A 20,393-nucleotide genomic window follows, 5' to 3' on the forward strand; every position below is an offset into this window, starting at 1 on the left:
TTTTTTAATACATTTTTTTGTAGCCCACAATCACACAACCATACACTTTTACAACAATATTAAATAATAATAATAATAATATATATGTTTGTCTGGTCCAGACTGCCTGTTAGCCATGCAGAATATTATTTTATTTTAAGGATGAACAATTGCACAACTGTGTGTACTGTACTACAATTCAACCTGAAATGAGTCTGTTGAGATGTTTTTTTTTAGAATTAGATTCCAACTCCACCCACTGACATTGAACTCAAACAATGAGTCTTTTTAGAGCATCTGCCTCCACATCAGCTTTGCTCAGCTGCCATGTCTTCACAATCTCATTCATCTTCTGTTAAACTCTTTGAAATTGGTCTGTGCATGTGATCTTCTGCCTCGCTTCCCCTGAATATTGCCCTCACTATATCTTCATTATGAGACCGAGCCTCCCTGTGTTCCCCCTTTATTTACTACAGGCCTATTAGGGATTTCCCCTTTATTTATTGATTAATACATCATCAAGTGGAGCGCCAGCCGCAGCCCTGGGAACAACGGAGAATTTCCCCTGGTGTCTGCAACCTTCATCCCGACTGCCCACTTAAGATTCAGACTCGCCTTGCCTGTTAGACAATGAGTGTTATTATTCTTTTATTTATTGATATCTTTGTTCTAGCCACCAATGCTAGTGAGAAAGTGGCAGCATCTTCATCGTGGCTTATGTAAGAGTAAAAGAGAACAAACAAAAACTCACAATTGTTGAAATAACCAGGCTTCAAAAGTTTTTTTTGGGCGTGGACATGATGTAGCTTAACCTGTTTTATTGGCAAATAAAAGGATTTGAACCTCTTTTAGCAATAAAGCACCTTGCTTTTTTCTTATCAGAGGCAGGCGCTGTGAAACTGCTGGATGTTACATCAAAGCGTGAAGTACTCCCCTAACCTATAAAATCAGCCTCACCACAAACAAGCAGGCAGAGAGAAAGGGATCAGTGTGGGAGCGAGGAAGAGAGGAGGCAAGAGGGGAAAGGAGAGGAAAGAAAGTGGAGCTTTGTAGGAGAAGCTTTGTAAGGCTTTTTCCTCCCTCGCTGTCAGGCCACAGAACATTAAAGTGGAGGAGAGGAATTTGCATTCTTTAAATCGCTTCTTTCTCTCTTTCCCCCGCTCACATGCTGACCGCCGTGCACGTGCACTCACACATGCATGCTCTTACATAATTTACTGAACTTTCCTGCCAAGATGTTTCCATTCCCCACATGTTGCTAAAGCAAACGGTTACAGAAATGTATGTAAGTTATGATAAATACTCAGCTTTACAGTGTTTGAGGGTCAACTCAAAAACAAGAAACACCTTTTTGACAGCCCATGAAGTTGAATCTGCACCTCTCTTAAATATCCAACACTGAAGACTTGAGTTGGAATTCAATCCAAGAAATGCAACTTTGAGACTTCAATAACTTGAGACTTCAATAATGGGCTTCACATGAAACTTGAAAGCAAGCTAAGAAGGGATATACTTCCCACAGTCTGCAGTGAGTCAGTGGAAATGTAGGGTACAAGAAGAGGTATCATTTTCCTGAAGGTACATCATATTCAGTGGGAGAACACAAGTCTGCTTGGCTGGAAGCAACTAAAAGAAAACATTCTCATACATTGGAGCAACAAAACACAGCTGGTTGTTTTTCAGTGCCTTCCAAAGCTGTCAACACACACACACACACACACACACACACCTCATGTGCAAACAACATCCTCAAAATGTCAAACATCTTTGCAAAAGGACAAAACAAATCTGAGCGATTTCCTCAACTAATTACACAGTAATCAATCAATATTTATAAATCAAATACAAATACATTTTTTAATTATAAATATGACATAAACAGCCAAATGTCCTGTTACACTCAAAATGATATTGGCTTATGATACGAAATACAACTCAATCAATTATTATTATGCAAAAAAAGAATCAACAAACATTCCTTTTTGTTTTTCATTTACTGTAGATGTGGAATGGCAGAAACGCAACTCAAGCCACACAACAAGAACACTTACATACACCAAAAAACAAATCCTCCCCATTCCTCACAGCCATCAGATATATAAGAAAAAAGAACAGGATTAAATCAAATGTAAACGTACTGTATATAAATATATAGCAAACTTGAATATGTAATTCACTTTGATAGATCGAATGTGCATTTAGAGAAAAACTTGTTTACTCTGAATATTAGGATGTTCACATTATTCCACACATCTATGAACAGTGGCAGCTGTTACACACATAATGTCCAGACAGTAGACTTTGTTTACAACTTATTGTGATATACTGTATGTCACAAAATCCACACAGAAAAAATAACCCAAAATCCACACACCCCTTATACACAACACACAGCAGGGGCAGGGCTCACAGTGTTCGAGAAGGAGGGGTCGTCATGACAACAAAACACTCTCAGACAAGTCCCGCCTCTCTAAACTTCAAACCAGAAGCCCACATGTGTCTCTGCTTCTAAATCTGGCAGGAAGGCAGGGCTGCAACTCAGAGTGCTGGAGCAACAAGACAGAGCCTTCAGGGGGAAAAAAGAAGCAAAGAGCCGGGTCACAGGAGTCCACCACGCGTCCAGGAAACAGCTCACAGCTCAGGGACGGGGCCAGAAGGGGCGGGAGGAGTGTGTTATTGGAAAAGCTGACAAGAGAGCAAGGCAGCGGGGAGGGGAAAGAAAGAGAGAGGTGGCTGCCTAACTTTGACTTTGGTCAGTGAAGGCCTCATGCAGCTTCTTAACAGCAACTAAATCCCAGTTGTATCTGCCTGACACACCTCGACCCTGAGCAGGAGTCACCGGGAGCCCAGTGTGAGGAAGTAAAGAGAGGAATAAAGAGGGAACCATAAGGGCAAGTAAATATGGTAAGTTTGGTTTCACTGCCTTGTTTGGACTGCTCATTAAGTGTGGCTGTGGTGGGCGGGGAAGTGGGCTGAGCTCTGAGTGCTGCTACTTATTCCTTCAAACAGTGGACCAAATTAAGGCTTTAGGTTCTTCGCTTGCAGTTTGCTTGTTTCTTTTGGCAGAAATGTGTTTTAATTATTTCCACTTGGTGCTCATTGGGAAACAAGGACAACATTGAATACTTAACAAAAGCAGAGCCACTGAGAGTGAAGCATTTCAATTAAAATACTTGTTTTGAACTGAGAAGTTGCAAAGAAACAAAGCTCAGGAACTTTTTTGTTTTCCTTTTAAATTGTAAGAAAATAGTTGACCAAGACTGCTTGCTTTAAATCTCCCCCTTTTCCTTCAATCTGTGTGTAGGCTATACACAGAGGAAGGAGAATTGTGGGTGGACTGTCCGCCCAACTACCCCATATCAGTCCCGGCAACACATTTGGTTTCAATTACTTTGTTCCTCTGGGGAACACGCTGCTATAAATAAGTAACAAGAAGCTGCATGTGGACAGACTGCAGCCTACTGTCAGGGTTCGACTGTGGGGGAGGAGGGGCGCCTCAACACTGACTCTGGGTCAGCTCTGGGTGGGAGGGATGAGTGGCGCGCTCAGTTGTGGAGATGATATGTGTGTGTGTGTTTTGGAGGAAAAGGTCTTGTTTGGCTCAAGTCTGTGTGTAACTCAGTTGGTATAAATAACTATGTATTTGTTTTGAGTCTATTGAGACAAATTCAATTAAATCTTTTAAAAAATCAGGGTTTGACATCCAACCCTTGTGTCAATTCCTTGATGAAAATGTCTATCTTAGTTCGAAAATGTTACGTCTTTAAGTTCTTGGTAATGTTGATAGTTACAACTTTTTTCTCCAACTGTGGACAATGACCCAATCTTTTCGATTTACATGTCAATTATCTTATTTCCCGTAGATTATCCATCCTTTTGACCAATATGAGCCAAACATTTATATTTCTGCATATTTCGGCTTCTATACTGCTTCCGTTTAATTCACCTTGAAAACCTGCTGAGCTTCTTTGTTATAGCTTTCATAAAAGTGAAATTACTTTTTTGTAATTGCACTTTATTTATACCTATACAGAGCTGTGCTTTTTCCAGAAGACTTTTCAAACCCAAATGTGCTTCCACAGGTTTTGCAAAGGTCTCTTTATCCCCATGTGTTGATGATATTTCATGGAGACCTTCGCAAGCGTGACAAGACAGAAGAGGGCTAAGCTTGGTTATATTTACTGATATGCAACATATTTGCCCTTTTTGGTGTGGATAGTCGGGAACATGGAAGTTTCAAATCAAATATTCAGAAGGGACCAAATGCTCTGTTCAGACTTAGCTGAGTATTTATGGTATCCTGGCTCTGAGTGATGCAGAACAGTTGCTAAGCAATTGTCGCATGGATTTCTGTCAGTTGAACTTTGATAATACAAAACAAATTATTCCATCGCGCTTAAATAATAGCAAAGTAATATACTGTTATTTAATAACAATGCATTTCCATGACATGTCCTTGAAGGGGGTATTTTTCCAGTTAAGTGTTGGACTATTTCAATGGTTCCCAAAGAGTTTGGATGAATTATGTTACAAAAGAATACAAAGAAGCAGGATAAAACATGCCATACGGCCAATTAATTTCTTACTTGCTTCTCTTTCATGAGAAACAATGATGACAAGATGCCAAGGAAAGATGAAGGAAATTAGCAACAATGGCTGTGTCTTACCGACTGCCAGCAGCCGTTTTGTGTCTTTACACTTGTTGTGACATTGATTATACATTCGCTGAAGTAGCCTCTGCCACCAGAAAACTCTAGAGTCCATTTCATCCTACTGTGACTCAAGCATGTAACACAGCCCACCTGCTTCAGGACACAGCAGCTGTCACTCCACACCCAGTTATATTGGGAATAGAGTCAGAGCTCCAAATATCTGCTGACCTTCCAGCCCCCAGCCCCGACTCTCTGTCTCTGTCTCTTTATAGGCTTTTGACTGTCTGTCTGCATGTAGCTTCCAACTGTCTAATGTTACCTCTAACTGAAGCCAATCCTACACTCACTCAGATATAGTAACATAATAACAAGCAGTCATTTTGCAATCTGTTGAAACACACGGACATGAATCCATTCCATTTTGTTTCCCTCCATTAGTTAAACCCTAAGCATACAACACTAGAATAGTTAATTAATGTAAACAGTAGCTAAGGTTCATTGTTCCAATTTCACCAAAACAATCCTCAATACTTTAAAAGGTTCTATATATGGCATTCAGAGTATTCATTTCATAACAAAAAACATATTTTCCATGTAGATATATAGTGGTGTAATTGCGTCCTGAGCAGAGAATAACTGCTTCCCCTCTTTAGGTTGTTGTAATTCGATCTTTGTTTATGTGGCCGGCCCAGGCATGTGCTTCTTGGTGCTTAAGGTCCTGTGTATCCCACTGGCTAGCTAATGGCCTCCACTCACAGCCATGCTAAAATCCTCCCTCAGTTTAAAACCGTTACCATAGTTGCAGTTGTTTTCAGTCTTCGCACCGTTAGCACGTTTTTCTGCGAGCCGAAAGCGCAGCCTGTTTTTCCATATGCGGTGGAATTGTTCAATGTTTTAAATTGTTTTTTCTTCGGCTGATAAACTTTAATGTATTGAAGGCAGCAGGACACATATATGATGAAGGTGTTGAAGACACATGGCTGTTTACTGTATAATAACTCAACGTGTGATTAAAATATGGCCATTATTTTTTGAATTACTTTTGAATACACCCTGACATAATTAGCTCTAAGTATACTATCAAAGCTACTTTAAAAAAAATAATATATATATATATATTGCTTTTTGCAATAATTTGCTGCTGTGATGAAGAACATTAAATACTTTCCTGCAAGTATTTCTTTCAAGATTGTTTCATGTCAGGACGTCTGTGACTGTGTAACCGTGGCAGCTATCCAACCGAGGAAGCTACACTGGAGATACCAGTATGACCAAAGTCATCTCAGCCACCACTGAGAGCATTTTGCTGTTTGCTGAGTGTCTGCGAGGTTTATACTTTCCTGCTTATCTATGCAGTAGCAGTTTAGCACATTAGAGCCATGCTTCAAGAAATCTGCCTTTATCTCTTCAGATCAACATTTAGCATCTAACTTGCTGTTCTGCTCCACTTGACAGGATGGAGAAAGAAAACAGCCAGGCTACGACTATTAGAGTCCCTCAAATATTTTCCTAAATCATTATCGCTACTATAAAAAACATTTGCTTTAGCGATTTGTTAAATGCTATGAAAGCAGGGAACTTTTGAGAAAGTGATACAGTCTGGCCACAGAAATAACAACACTGCCAAAATGTTGCTAACAAACACATCTGAAAATTATTTGTTTAAAGTTTCAGCTACATTTATGGTAAAACGTGCCATTTGTTCCACCTACTGTAGTGTCGATATAAGAGACAGAAGGCACAGTTAAAGCATGGATATGCCAGCCCTTTGAGCAAATGTTATATATTTGTTATTTTTCTAAGAGTTGATTGTTTCTCTTTTGAATTCCAGAAAATGTGCAGAAGCTCTCTGAGATACAAGTATTTTCCTGCTGGATAGAGGCTTAGATGTTTATTGATCTTTCCACCAATTTCTTTTAGCACAGTCCAGCATGAAGAAGAAGTATATTATTATTACATGTATGGAAACAATTTGTACACTGTATGCTTCTGGTCTTTTGGAGCTGCTTCAAAAGACCAGGATTAGCCTCCTTTTTTATTTCAGTTAATATCGTGTTCCAGTTGTTATGGTAATGAAACCTCTGTTAAATAACACACATGTTAAATGTTTCACTGCAGGCTATTGTAATTATCCCTGCAAGCTAAGGTTAGACAGCATTGTTGAAATAATTCATTTGCTTCGGCGTTAAGTCTTGCAGGCACAAGATGTTTATGGATAGAAAATCTCTTACAAACATTTAGCCAAATCATTCCGCACCTACAGTATCAGCAGAGGTATGTTCAATACAGTACCTCTGACCATGACACCAACCAACGAATCTCTGATCCAGGAAAAGCTTGATCTTCAGAACAGCTTTTAAGCAGTATTCCTACCCATAAACAGCACTGTATTTAACAGCTGGCAACGTGCCTTAAGGACTCATACTTCAGCTTTCTCCAACCATAAAACCACCCTAGTCTGGAAAATTGGGAAGAATGACTCACCAGAGCTTTTCAGTTGTGTGCTTATGACAATTTAGTTTGTTGACATGGGACCAACTCACTGTCTGAATGGCAGTGTTGGGGTGGCAGAGACCAACAGTGTCAAAATGTCCTGAGGTGTTGAGTTGCATTGTTTCTGAATGCAAAATGGTTGCTAATCTGTTATCCATAACAGCTTTATAAAATAATATTATACTGTATATTGGATATTGGACAATTGACAATTGGTAAAATTAGTTGAGTCTTTATGATACTGTTAGTTTGAAGCTACTGTGCGTACATAACTTGTTCTTGCCTTTGAAGACACAAGAGTGGTGTCAATCTTCTCAACTTACTCATGAAAGAAGAGAGGACTATTACGCTAAAACTCTAAGACTTCAATTCCTTATTTCCTAAGTCTTAAGAGCATGTTAAATCCATTTCACAACCCATAAAACATGTTCAGAGCCCTTGACTTTAGCCCCATTACCCACAATTCTGGAAGCTTATATTACATTTGATGCAAATCTGCTCTGCAACACGACTGAGCCACCTGTATTACAAATCTCTCTCTTTTTTTTTTATGGATCAGGGTTCTCAACTTTAGAAATGTGTCTCTTTTTTGTAGCGCTGAAAGGAAATATGAGAGGCATAGAAGTGAGAATAGGGAATACAAAAGGGGAGAAAAGTGAAGCAGAAGAGAACAGGGCGATTTGCTGAGTGAGTGATACATTTTGGATTAGACTTTGAAGCCATATTCGAGTTGCGCCGAGCGAACCTCCTCGCACATCCACTTGTCATTGGGCTGCAAAGTAATTTCCATGTCAATTTCGACCCGTCCCTCTTTGTTCTTGGTTATTTGACTGCAAGGTAAATATTACCTGAACCCTCGAGAGCAGAGTGATTTTAATAAGAACCACAGTCACAGAGATCCTACAGTGACATTGCTTGTATACCTGTGTGTTTGCTTGATTCTCTTGTTTTTTCCTCACTGTTTAATGTGTGCCGTCTGTAAAACCAATTGGAGACCTGGGGGTCCGTCCATTTCAGTCTTCTTAGGATTTATTTTCTTTTTAAAGTGGGACCTAGCCATTAGGGAGGACAATTAAGAGGGAAAGTTCTTATACACGGTGATGGATTGGCAGAGCCTGCCTTCTTTCCGCATCATTACAGACTCCTTAGACCTCGGACAGACTTCACTGGTCAATCATTGTTTCTGGTCTTAAATGTACAGCGTGCCTCAAAACAAATAATAAAACCCAAAGAAGTAGATACAAAAAGTTGGAAACTGAAAGTTGTTGTTGTTTTGACCAGTTTTTTTTACATTTGTTGAAACGTCAACAATCATTCAGCTGTTGATTGTTTGACGATCTTGAGGTGCTGCATCTGCTTTATTTCAAGAGAAACCGTTTTTTATTATGCTGCTGATTGTGCACAGTGTGAGTTCAGTGATTGCTGCACAGTGGAACCGCACATTTGAAACTTTAAAATTGAGTATTTAACAAAACAGAACTCCCATCAACGTATCCCCTCATAGACATTGATTGCTACACTATTTTGAAAATGAAATATCTGCAAATTACTTCTTTTTTTTTCACTTTCTTGACAACATTGTTGTTCAAAAGAGAAAATAGATAAACGTAGTGAAAATATCTGATTGGTTGCTGGATATGTGTTTAATGGAAAACAAGTTATGCTGCAGCTGCTAATCTGCTAAAGTGTTGCTTAGAGTGTGATAAAGATACATAGACTCCAATTTACATTTTAACATTAACAAAATACAAATAATCTGATATGGTGAATGTATTTAAGTTTAAATTGACAGTATTTAAAAAGTAGAATTCGGGCCGAATTTCTTCTGCCTTTATTAGTTTGGTGCATTTGTCTGTAAGAAAGAGAGAGTGTGGCAAGGATGGGCCAAGGAAATCAATGTGGGATGTATTATATGCCCATTTTAAATAGTGAAAAATAGGAACATCAATACTGTATGTGTTGGTCAAAGTGGATAGCTGCCACAAACAAATGAATGGAACACTGATTTTGTTATCAGAGAGCCCAGCACTGTTGTGAGAGGTGTTCAGAAAAACATTTTACTTTGATATATTGAAAACACGTTATATTAATCACTTTAAAAGCTGTTATTACATAAGTGGCTAATTTCTTGGCTCATTTTCTTATTTGTTGGAGCACTTCTTTAGAAAACTGTTGAGATACAACTGGCGACAAAGTCTAATGACAGAACACTTTTGCAATCAAGGGCATTTTGACCATGATTTGATGTTTACACAACTTTGAAGCTGATTACAGCAACAGTTCAGCATAATGATCAATTTCAAACAACATGTTTTTTGGCAAGGTGTTTGTCATAGCCCGGCAGTACATTATATTGGTGTATTATGCTTTTACATTTAGTTGGTGCTTATGAATCCACTGATTTGCTAGTCCTTGCCAATTTTATATGGATAGGTTTTGATTTTCTAATCTTAAATAATACTCATGCCAAATGTTCTTTATGTCAGGTTGCAAATTGTCCATCCTGTTCTTTGTGGCCATGTAGACATACTGTATCTCTTTCTATTCTGATAAATATTTAATACAATCCACATTCCTTGTTCCATGTATTTACATTCTTAAATTATGCTGAAGCTGATGTCCTTCTAGCCACCAATACTATGCCCGGACCACAATATCAATATATATATATGATATACTGTATGTTGTAGAATTACCGGTCTTGGACATAATTCTAAGGTATATCCGGCTGTTTTTTCAACAGTGAAAGTGAAGTGTTGGTTTAAATGCATAGTGTACATTGTAAGTGCAGGACTGGTGGTTGACTTCCTGCATGTGTTTAGTTTAAGCAACCATTTTTGTGCCATTAATAGAAGGATCCTGGTTTTGGTTGGATACTAAAGAAATGTAACACCCTTTTTCGTAATTCAAGTCACTGCTGGTGCTTCAACCCTTTAACCCATCAAGTTGTTTCCAGCTTCAAGGTTATTCTCTCTTTGTGCCTCTACGTTACTCTGGAACACACAGATATCTCTTTTTCTCATCTACCTCAATCTCAGTATCTTATTCTTTGTCTCTTTCATTCTGTCTCTTGATGTTTCCTCACATGTACACTCGCTGTCTCCTCCCTCTGCTCCTCCCTCATTCTTCTAGTTCCTTGTCTCTGTTTCTGTCCCTCTGTCTCTTCCACTTTTAACGCTCATTTCTCAGTTTTTTTCTTTCTCTGTTTACTTATCTGCCCTCTTCCTTTTTTAACTCTGTTACGACTCTCAGAGAGTACAACATGACCTATTGGCACTTACCGTGAAAACAATGGTTGTTCTTAATAGTCCCAGACTCCCAAACAACTCAGTGCTGGGCTGAGTATGGATCAGAGTAAAATGGACAACTGCAGCAGAGCATACAAAATGACGATGCTGTGGATGAGCGCAGTGTGCGGTAAATAACACAGACGTTTACAGGGAACCGAGTTTGACGTGCAGAGAAGTCAAAACCGCCATTAGTCAGCATGTGACGGCCAATACATTTAATACAAAGGGCTTTACTCCAAATTCAATTCTCCTGTTATAACAAGAATCCTGATACGCTAAAAAGGAAAAAAGGACATCATGTATGTTGACGTATTTGGTGCTCGAAAAAAACATGTCACCTAGTATCATGTGTTGCATCTTATCACCATTAGGTAGAAGAGAGCAACTTTGTAATGTAATAGTCCGTCATCATTTGACAGTGCCTCGGGAAGCAATTACAGTTTCTTTCAACCATGTTAGCTTTTTCTTACCACAGCACCCGTTTTTTTACCACAGCACCCGTTGGATACATAATTGCTCAAACTTTGAAAACACAAATATTGGTGGTGGACGGTGTAATGCTCATTAAATTCTTTCATTTGAAGCATTTGTTTTTGAACACTTATTTATCTGGCAAAAGTCATGCTACCTGGAAAACGACTATGCCAACAGAGCTGAACAACCAGGCGTTGTTTCTAAGAGTTTGTTTTTGTGACTAATTTCCTGTTCCTGCCTTGGTGCAACATTGACCTACAGTTCATGCCTTATTCTGCAAACACAGTGTAGTGTTTTCTGTTTTGTAGGCAATTTATTACCAACACTTTTGGTGGTTAAGCTAATCTGGCTGAATTCATGTGATGTTTTGGCAGTTCATATAATTGTTTCCTTTTTAAGCTTAAAGGGGTTGTCGTCACCGCTAAGGTCAGGTTATGCTGAAATGCATAACTGAATAGTTAATTAAATTGTTTTTAAACTCAATGACATGAAGTGCAGTCACGTACAACCAACATTTCCCTTTAAAAAAAGCTACCTCATGAAAAGTACCTGAGCCAAATGTGGATTTGGGAGACTGAAAGACAAGATAGGAAGTCTAACAGGTAACGGGTGTTGAGATTGACAGAAAAGCCTCTCCTACACAACTTTTTCAAAGTACAGTTCCATTCCAGAGCTTCAAAGTCAGACAAATCCGTGCATAAGCAATCCAATGTCAAAAGTGCCAAAACCTTTGACCTGGTTTCATCTAACAGTTAAAAATAAACTGAAACTTCAGGCGGCAGCCACAGGGAGGTAAACTCTTCAGACAACTCCAGTATCGCAACAATGTTTGCACATATCTTTAGATCAAGATTGACCTAACTCAATCGTCCAGTCCTTTAAAATCAATGACTCAACTTTTCCGAAAGCTATTTCTGTTATCTTTCTTTCAATGTTCTTCATTTTAACTTTCATACTTGAGCTTTTATTTGTTTGGCCCTTTTTGCAGCCTTTTTCTCCAAAGTGCTGTAGTCCCTTTTTTTTTATAAACTGAAATCTGAAATGCCTCTTTTTGTATTTGTGCAGCACTGCGGAGTCAGCCAGTTCTTTATTTGTGCCCACTGAAAGTCAAAGGACTTGTGTCACTCTTTGGATAAAAGTGCTTTTCAAAAAAAGCTCCTTTGAAAGATATATGAAATGAAGCAGTCACAGGGAAGGTTGATATTGGCCAATTTGACTCTTTCTTTTTCACATGTATTGAGGACTTCCATCCTGTAATTGAACATGTCTTACTTTGCTGCCAGGCTGACTAATAGCAGGTTGCGAAAAGAAAAGCTGTTTTTGTTTCCATGGTGTACAATGCAACTGCATGGAGAGTGTCATGTAGCCTTTTCTTTTCTTTGCTCTACATGAGACTGTTTCATTAGATTTATTATGATGTTATATATATATATATATCATAATCCTTGTAGAGGAAATGAAAGTGTGTCAAAAGGAAGTCAGTTATCTTTTGTGTTTGCATAATGTATGATGAAAGTTACCAAAAAGAGCAAGGGTGCTATTCACTGCCTCAGTTAAAAATGAATGGCTTCTCATTAAAATTGAACATATAATTATATATATGAAATAAATATATAAACATGATCTTGGAGGATATCATATCTAAGTTTGATGCTGTCTTGGCTAGGAATGTGTTTATGATATTAGTAAGCCAACATGTCTATCTATCTGAAAATGTTTGCTAGATTTAGAGTTCTGCAAAGAGACACAGAGAGGATTAACATCTGTGCTGACATTGTTAACATATGCTTCTGTTGACTCATGTTATAGCCTTTATTCTTTATAAAAACATCTGACTTACATGGCAGCATAATTATGTACCCAGAAATCCAGCAAGCTTGAACAAAAGCACTGCTTCAATTGTATTCTGCCTCAATCTGCTACTGTCAATTTGATCAACCATATAATGCACCATAATCATTAAGGTTTTAAAACTTCACTCTGCTACAGGACCCTAAGGCCCTTTTACGTATGTATGTATGTAAATGTACTGACAAATGTAGAATTCATCAAATTACCAAACAAATTGACGAACAGTAAAACCTTTGAGCCACTGTAATGCAGTTGATATAAATGTCCATCTCTGAATCAGAGGTTCTATCCCCATCACCTGTAGTCAATATGTCAAAGTGTCCTTGGGCAAGATACATAACCCCAAAAAGCTCCCGTTGTCATTTCTAAGTAATTGAAGTGTATGTGAGTTGTTTTGGCTAAAAGCTAAAGGATACAAATGACATAAGAGTCAAATAGAAGATCAGTCCTAACTAGACGTACATCTGAAATGAGAATTGATCATATTTTTAATAGATGCAGTCTTAATACTTTGAATTTGATTGCTAGAATTAGATGGACAAAATGTCCAAAAATGAAGAAAATGCTCTTTCAACTTAATTTACTCAATAACAAGTTATTATGAATATGGAATCTTAAAGCCGGAGAGATTGTTTTCTGTTGTTGGAGACCCCTGCTGAGCTCAAAAGAAATGTAGAGGCCCACAGCAAACCCTGCAGACGTTCTTCCGTAGATCTGTACCCTGGAAGCAGCTTTTGGCTGTCGGATTAATATTTATTTACTGTGGGTTTGGAAATGGAAGTAGTCTGCCATCTGGTTGAGCCACAGAAAGTCCAAGAGCTTCCTCTGAACAATCCCCCACAGACTGGTCCAATAGGCAGGGAGATCCTGCTATCGGAAAGGCAGCTAAGCCAGTAGAAGTTGTATGATATTCTCTGGATCAGCATCAATCCCCTTGTAATACCAATAAAATACTATACATGGACTGAGACTGAAGCACTGAACCAACCACTTCTCAACTGGAAATTATTTTTGTTTGTTTTGTACCAACAGTACTTTAATCTATCTCCTGCGGCTGCATTTAACTTTTAGTAATTTAACTGTAACATACTGGAGTTAAAACAACAACGTCTAATGGGTCCGTCCTCTTTTCCACTTCCTTAACTATTTCCTTTTATATATACATATATAATTGCAGTGGACTTTTGAAAATATTGTATGTAAAATGGTTTATATTAATAATATTTACTTGACTTGACATCATTTGGGATATTGCAGAGACAGGGATGGATATGAAGTGCAGCATTAGTTCTGCAGGCACGTCGTGGACTTCATCTTGTCCACTGTCTCACTCTGAATCATGCTCTGTCTCTCCTGAGATCCTGAGATCCCTTATTTTTCTGTTTCTCATAAAAAGTAGAAAGTTCAAAACTCTGACATATTTAAAACTCTTATGTGTCATGTCCTATAAAATGACATTTAGACTGTGGTTATAAATCACCATTTATAAAAGTACTAATTTGTTTGTGACACAAAATAGTCGGATAACAAGTTTATCATTTTTGGTTTGAATAAATTACATAATATCGTTTTATAATCAATGGATTTATGACCTGGTATAATTTCCTTCGCCTTCATGTTGTGTTTTTTTTTTTATACGATACCTATTGTACTTGAAGTGCTGTCTCATTGTTCTTTATGTATGTAAACACAAATAAGCCGTGAAAAGTTTTCACTAAAGTGCTCTTCAAATAAAGTTATTGTTATTATTCAGCACCATTGCTTCCCCCGAGGCTGCTTCGACCGCCGAGCATATGAGTGTTTATGGTTCATGACACAATTATTATTAAGATGTTAGCCTCTCACAGCGAGGGGGAGAGGGAGGGGGATACATAGAGAGAGAGATATTTAAAATGAAAAACTGAGGGAATAAGGGAGAGAGAAACAGAAAGAGAGGGAGAGCTAGGATAAGAGCCAGGCAATTTAGCATCACTGTCTCTCTCCTGGGATAAAGGCGGCGGCACACTGCTGACCTGTCACTGTGCTGGGTGTGATCGAAGAGGACTCCTTACATCTCTTTCCCATACAAAGACATCGTTACCCACTTTAAAGCCTCCATCTCTATCTTACAGGCTATTCTGACCATTAGGTTTGAAGTCAACCCAGCCAGGTTACTAATATTTCATAATTTCTTAAATCATGATAGGCAATTTGTTGCCAACATTAACAACAGTCCTGCTTGTAGATGCGATACAAAGTCTAGCGATTGATTGATTGATTAGGTGGTTCATTGGTTTTCTTTTCTTTATCCCGTGGTACCATTTAATGAATTTACAAAACATTAGACAAAATCAATAACCACATATAAGATCACAAGGACACACATGGAAATCACAAACCTTTTGTTTTAAAAAATGGAAACACATGGACAAATGTCATATAACCAAGGATAACTGAAGTGTCTGATTTGCCATACTTCTTTAAATATTGATGAATTATAAATGAAAATGAACATATTTCATGTAAAATGTAGACTTGTGTTTTGCCAGTGTGACCCACAATGAGAGTTAGCAGCAGAAGTGCATTGGATATGGTTTTGCTTGATTGTGTCTTCACTACTGGATACAAGGATGTCTACACTGACCAACAACATTCTGGTGGTCTGCATGTCATCTGAAGCCACTACCGTCCCAATGTGTGGTTGATGACTGTGTTATTCATATCAGCAAAGATTATACTTAATAAAATACTGATATTTATATATTTCTCAAGTCAATATGAGTGTGTTACTGTGTTTAAGCAAATAAGAAGGTTTCAATCAGCAAAGACTGCTTTTCGCCATCGTCTGAACACTTCCTGTTTCTATACTTCATTCCTCAACTCCTTCCCCTACCCTCCTCCCCCCTAAACTCTTTATTTCCCATGTCTGCCTTTCTTAGTAAGCTATGGAGGTTTTACTTCTCTGCCTCGTTGAAGTCCAACACATCTTAATCACAGCGGGGTGCCGATCCAGACTCTGAGCTTAGCAGTGTCACTCCCACTTCTCTCTTTACTTCTGCTTGCACTTCTGTCTCTATATCTGGAAGGGAATGTCTTCTGGGTTCCTTCTTTCTGCTTGACTTCCTCGCTGATTCTATATGCTTCATATTCAGTCTATGATTAGATGTTTTTGTAGATAATTAATTCATGTTAACGGAGAGCCTTTTAGCTTTGATAGCATTAAAGATTGGAAGTTGATTTGTTCTTGTTTAGGATTGCATCAGGGTTTACAGACTCAGCAGGAAAAGGTTGTTTTTAGATGTAAATATGTTTGGTAAATAAGCAAGGTGTGCAGGTATCCATAGTACCATGGGTGCTGTCAAGTTGCCATTGTGTTTTACCTAGCTTAATAATGTAATAACCAAACTGCCTTCACCTCTTATGCCCATGAAGAAAATCATGTTAGGAAATGTGTTTTACTGGGTTTCATTAACATTGTGATTGTTTCACTATGTATTTAAACTACTTCACTTAGCTAAATAACGAGAATGCAAAGACGATTTAAATTATTCGGAGATGCATGTTTTAAACTGCTGTTCTTTTGGTCTGCATCCTGTACTATATTGTGAGACATTCAACCTCTCACTATTGCTTCTGGCATTTTATACTGCACCTTCAAATTGGATTGACTGCATTTTAGGGAACATTATTCAACACCACCCCATTCACGCATGAATACATCTGGGATTCAAAGCTACATGGCGGATTCTTTAACCTCCAGGCTCTTTCCACCCCAATGTGACCTGTAAAGAGTGCTTAAAAACATGATTTTAAGAGCACATGCTATAAAAGATGTGGTTCCTCACTCCTAATTATAAATACACAGATCAGTATCACATCTTTCACACAGGATAAAAGCAAGGTATTTGCCAAATGATCCTTATCATGCTCAACAATGCTGTTAAAGAAAAAATCTGCATTTGCACCTGTAAAAAGAAAATGGTCAAAGTTACTCAGCTGTTTAAGTGTTCATTACCCTCCCAGTTAGGCATGGCCCCAGGCCTGGACTCACATCTTAACGGCAGAATTAGCAAGTGAAATTGGATGGTTTCTTATTATTTTGCCATTTTTAGTTTAATTACTTGAAGGAGCTCTAAGATCCTTAACAATGTGGCTTTTATTAAAATGGTTTATTGTTGTTGTTTTTTACCTTTTTCAGTATAGTATCTGTAAGTATTAGCCTAATTGTTCTCCTCTGCAATGGGCCAGTAAGCTGCTACAGCACACAACAATAAAGGGTTGTGCTTGGAATGTATCCTCAGTGTTAATAAGTGGCAACAACGTGTTGCTAGTCCACTCAGCAAAAAAACTACTGTACTTCTAAGACAACAGAAAATGCATGTATCTCAGTTACTTCGATGGCATAAGGGAAGTCTGTTTTATTTTCTGTCTTATTTTGTTATCTTTTAATTTTGGCCTTAGTAGATATGTTCTTAAAATGAATTGCAAAGATCTGCAAGGCAACATCACTATTGTAAGTGTAGTAGTATTAGTAGTATCTTCAGAAGTTATTGATCTTTAAATAAACAACATAGTTGGTTTAGTATGGAAGATGTTTTCATCACCGTTTCATCAGATTATCTTTGCTCTTCGCCTCCAATGGCCTGCACTGCTTTGGTGCTGCTCTCTGTTTCTGTTGAAGGGTTATACAAGGCAAATAAAAAAACCTTGTAGTGAAGTTTCTGGAACTTCACCCATACAATAAAAAAGTAATTGCTATAGGGGCCCTTTAGACCAAGGAAAAAGACAGTTAATATTAAAAGAAGAGTTGTGGGGTAAATGTTAGGACAGTATATGGATCAGGATAATGGGAGATTGCACAACATAAAAAGAAAACCAACACATGCTGAAACTAAAATCCTTACCCTGAGCGCAGGTTATCAAAAAACACAAGAGCTAATAATCTATAGCTGTTAGCTTGTAGCCTAGTAGCTTCTGCCTCTTTCTGCTAGCAATTATGATCATGACCCTGAAAAACAAACCGTGAAATACTTAGTATCTATTCAGTCAGCTGTTCACTTTTCTCCACTTGCCCGTTTACCCACACATTGCAATGGCCAATAAACTGCCCCTGGCTGTCGGCCATTTTGTATATTCACACATTTGGAGGCGTGCGAGCCCCAGTAATGGCGTATCCATTGGCAGCAGCCTGCAGTTCCTGGTAGCGATCCACATGTTGTCTATAAAAGTCCTAATGGGGCGCTGCCTGGCTATTTGGCAACGGGAATAACCAATAACAATTTGTAAAACCTCATTTCTCTCTCTAATCAGAAACAGACTTTGTTTTTGGACCATTGGGATTTCTTCAGGCTCTCTGAATGAATAGTTGGCTTTAGCAAGAGTTACCATTGGACATCAAGAGTGTAGGGAAAAGACTCAAAGGCCGATGATTTGATTTGCCTCCAATTTGCCCCTTATTTTCTTCCTCCCTGGCTCTTTAACTCCGCTTTCTTAACACACACACCTTCACTCTTATGTGAGTGGCTATTATTTAGCTCGTAACCAAGCACTACTTTCTTTTCTCAGTCAGCCGGTAGCCTAAGTGCTTATTGGAAAGCTATCAGTACTCCTTGCATGTAGGTTGAGTATGTGGAAAGCACAGACGAGAGAAAAAAACATTTCAATAGTGCATTACATTTATTTGATTTATGATACACTTTATAAGAGAAGCTAAATCCACAATGCAATACAGTACATGTGCAGGAATACGATAAACAAATAGGCCATGATTGCGTTTTCAAAGTATAGAAAAAATATTATGTATTTGTTTTCATGTTTGGATTTTTTATGAGAGTTCCATTTCTATTTGTTAAGCTACTGTAGAAGATGAACTCGTATGATGTCAACCAACACTTAAAATATAAAAAGTACTTATATCTGCATAGCCCTATATATATAATATACATATAGATAGTGCTACATAATATATGCAAGGAATGAAACTATACTACTAAATACTCATCGACATTAAAAGTGTCCAAGGTAACAGTTAACTGATGGTATTAGCAAACTAGTCTTCCGGACATTGTACTGTATGCTGATATCTTACATTTGTATGGAAAACAAATTGGTAAGCAAGTAGCATTGCTTACATACTGGCCATTGTACCTTTTTAAAAAGTAATATCCTTCTTGAATCACCTTCACTAAGCTGTGTCAATGATTATTTACTATTTAGATATAGTATATACATACTACTCAGTTAAGGTTGTAAATGTTTCCTCCCTATATTTTTCACATTTTCGAGATTTATTAAATTCTCAAAAACCCTGTCTCATAACTTTGATGTTGTTAGACTTTTTCATCTTCTTGGTGCTATCGGCTTACCAAATTGTACTGACGTGATCTGGTTTGTTTTGAAGTTTTTGCTTCATATTAGTTTCAGGGTCAGTTATCTGAAGCTGTCACATCAGATCAGAACAAATCAAACCCAGAGAGAGGAAATTGGAAACCTGCCAGTCAGTCTTTGAATATTGTGTTGTTTTTGTTTTTGTCATTATCAAATGCCCTGGTTTAAATAAACATCACCTGAACTGGATCCGGACAGCTGTTTGTTCCAGGGTCAACACAGTGTGTCTGCCATTTTCTGGCATCCATTGTTGGAAGCTCTGTGCTGTGGCAGGTGCTTGCAGATGGAAACATAAAATAAAATGTGATGCAGGATCAGGTGTGTTATAACATAAATCTCCACTCACAGGCTGCAGCTTTCTATGAGGACTTTGCCAAAGAGCTGATCAAACATCCTCAGTTACTTGTGGCTCATATAGCTGTTTGTTGTATATTTTAGTTTTTCTATATGTAAACCAAACTTAAAGTGGACCTATCATGCTATATTTGAATAATATAGTGTAGGACCATACCTATATAAGGCATATTTATACTTTTTTTTTTTTTCAAAATACCAAACAGATCATGCATTTTAGCCATGCCTCATTTTGCTCAATTTGACAATTTCTAGCTCTGGTCAGATTCAGTGAGAACAGCACCATCTACTGGCCTGGCATATGTATTACAGCGTCTCCAGCGCTTTCGAACGCCAATGGCCATGGCTGTCTTCTCCTGATTGGTGGAGTTGGCCCAATAGCCGTAGCGCCACTGTCCTGACGTCAGGACAGTGTTCAAATCTGGATCAGTTTTTATCAGATCCGTTGCAGCCCCTTTTTTAGAGATTTGGGTATGGAGGAAAATAGAGAGGGTTGTGTTTTCTGACACTTGGTGAGTTCCCTGGAACACCGGGGACACCTATTCATGTATAAAAGATGTACAAAAGTGCATTTTGCATGATAGGTCCCCTTTAAAGAACCAACTTATACTGTTGCTACTTTGATAGAGAAGATATTGTGTGTTATGTGGATCCAATCCAAGATAATCTCCACAACTATTGCCATGAATTTGGGTTTAGCTATTCAAGGTCCACAGAGGATAATTCCCCATAATTTCTGCAAAACCTTGGCCTGGCACCAGTATCAGCTTTCCATAAGCACCATTATAGTATATATGTCTTATATCTTGTATTGAGTGGTGGTTAGTAAAACGGAGTATCTGGTTCTGCATGAGGTGTCCTTTAGGTTTACTTTACTTTAGCACTTACACCATTGTGTATTCCAAGAACTGCAAAATAACCGATTCCCTCAATG

General features: G+C 38.1%; 1 protein-coding gene across 2 annotated transcripts in view; it reads left to right on the forward strand.

The window, feature by feature from the left end:
• The window catches only part of sgcd (sarcoglycan, delta (dystrophin-associated glycoprotein)), a 153,212-nt gene that overhangs the window by 29,470 nt on the left and 103,349 nt on the right, over positions 1 to 20,393 (forward strand). Inside the window, exon 1 of one of the 2 annotated variants that reach the window (XM_034140375.1) lies at positions 2,508 to 2,883. The exons of the other annotated variant lie outside the window; for it this stretch is intronic. Coding sequence (XP_033996266.1) covers positions 2,881 to 2,883 — 3 coding nt within the window. The 5' untranslated portion in view covers positions 2,508 to 2,880. Of the gene's footprint in view, positions 1 to 2,507; positions 2,884 to 20,393 lie in introns of those variants that run through there. 2 annotated transcript variants of the gene reach the window in all.

Source organism: Trematomus bernacchii, unplaced genomic scaffold (genome assembly GCF_902827165.1).
Source record: "Trematomus bernacchii unplaced genomic scaffold, fTreBer1.1, whole genome shotgun sequence".
Lineage (NCBI taxonomy): Eukaryota > Metazoa > Chordata > Actinopteri > Perciformes > Nototheniidae > Trematomus > Trematomus bernacchii.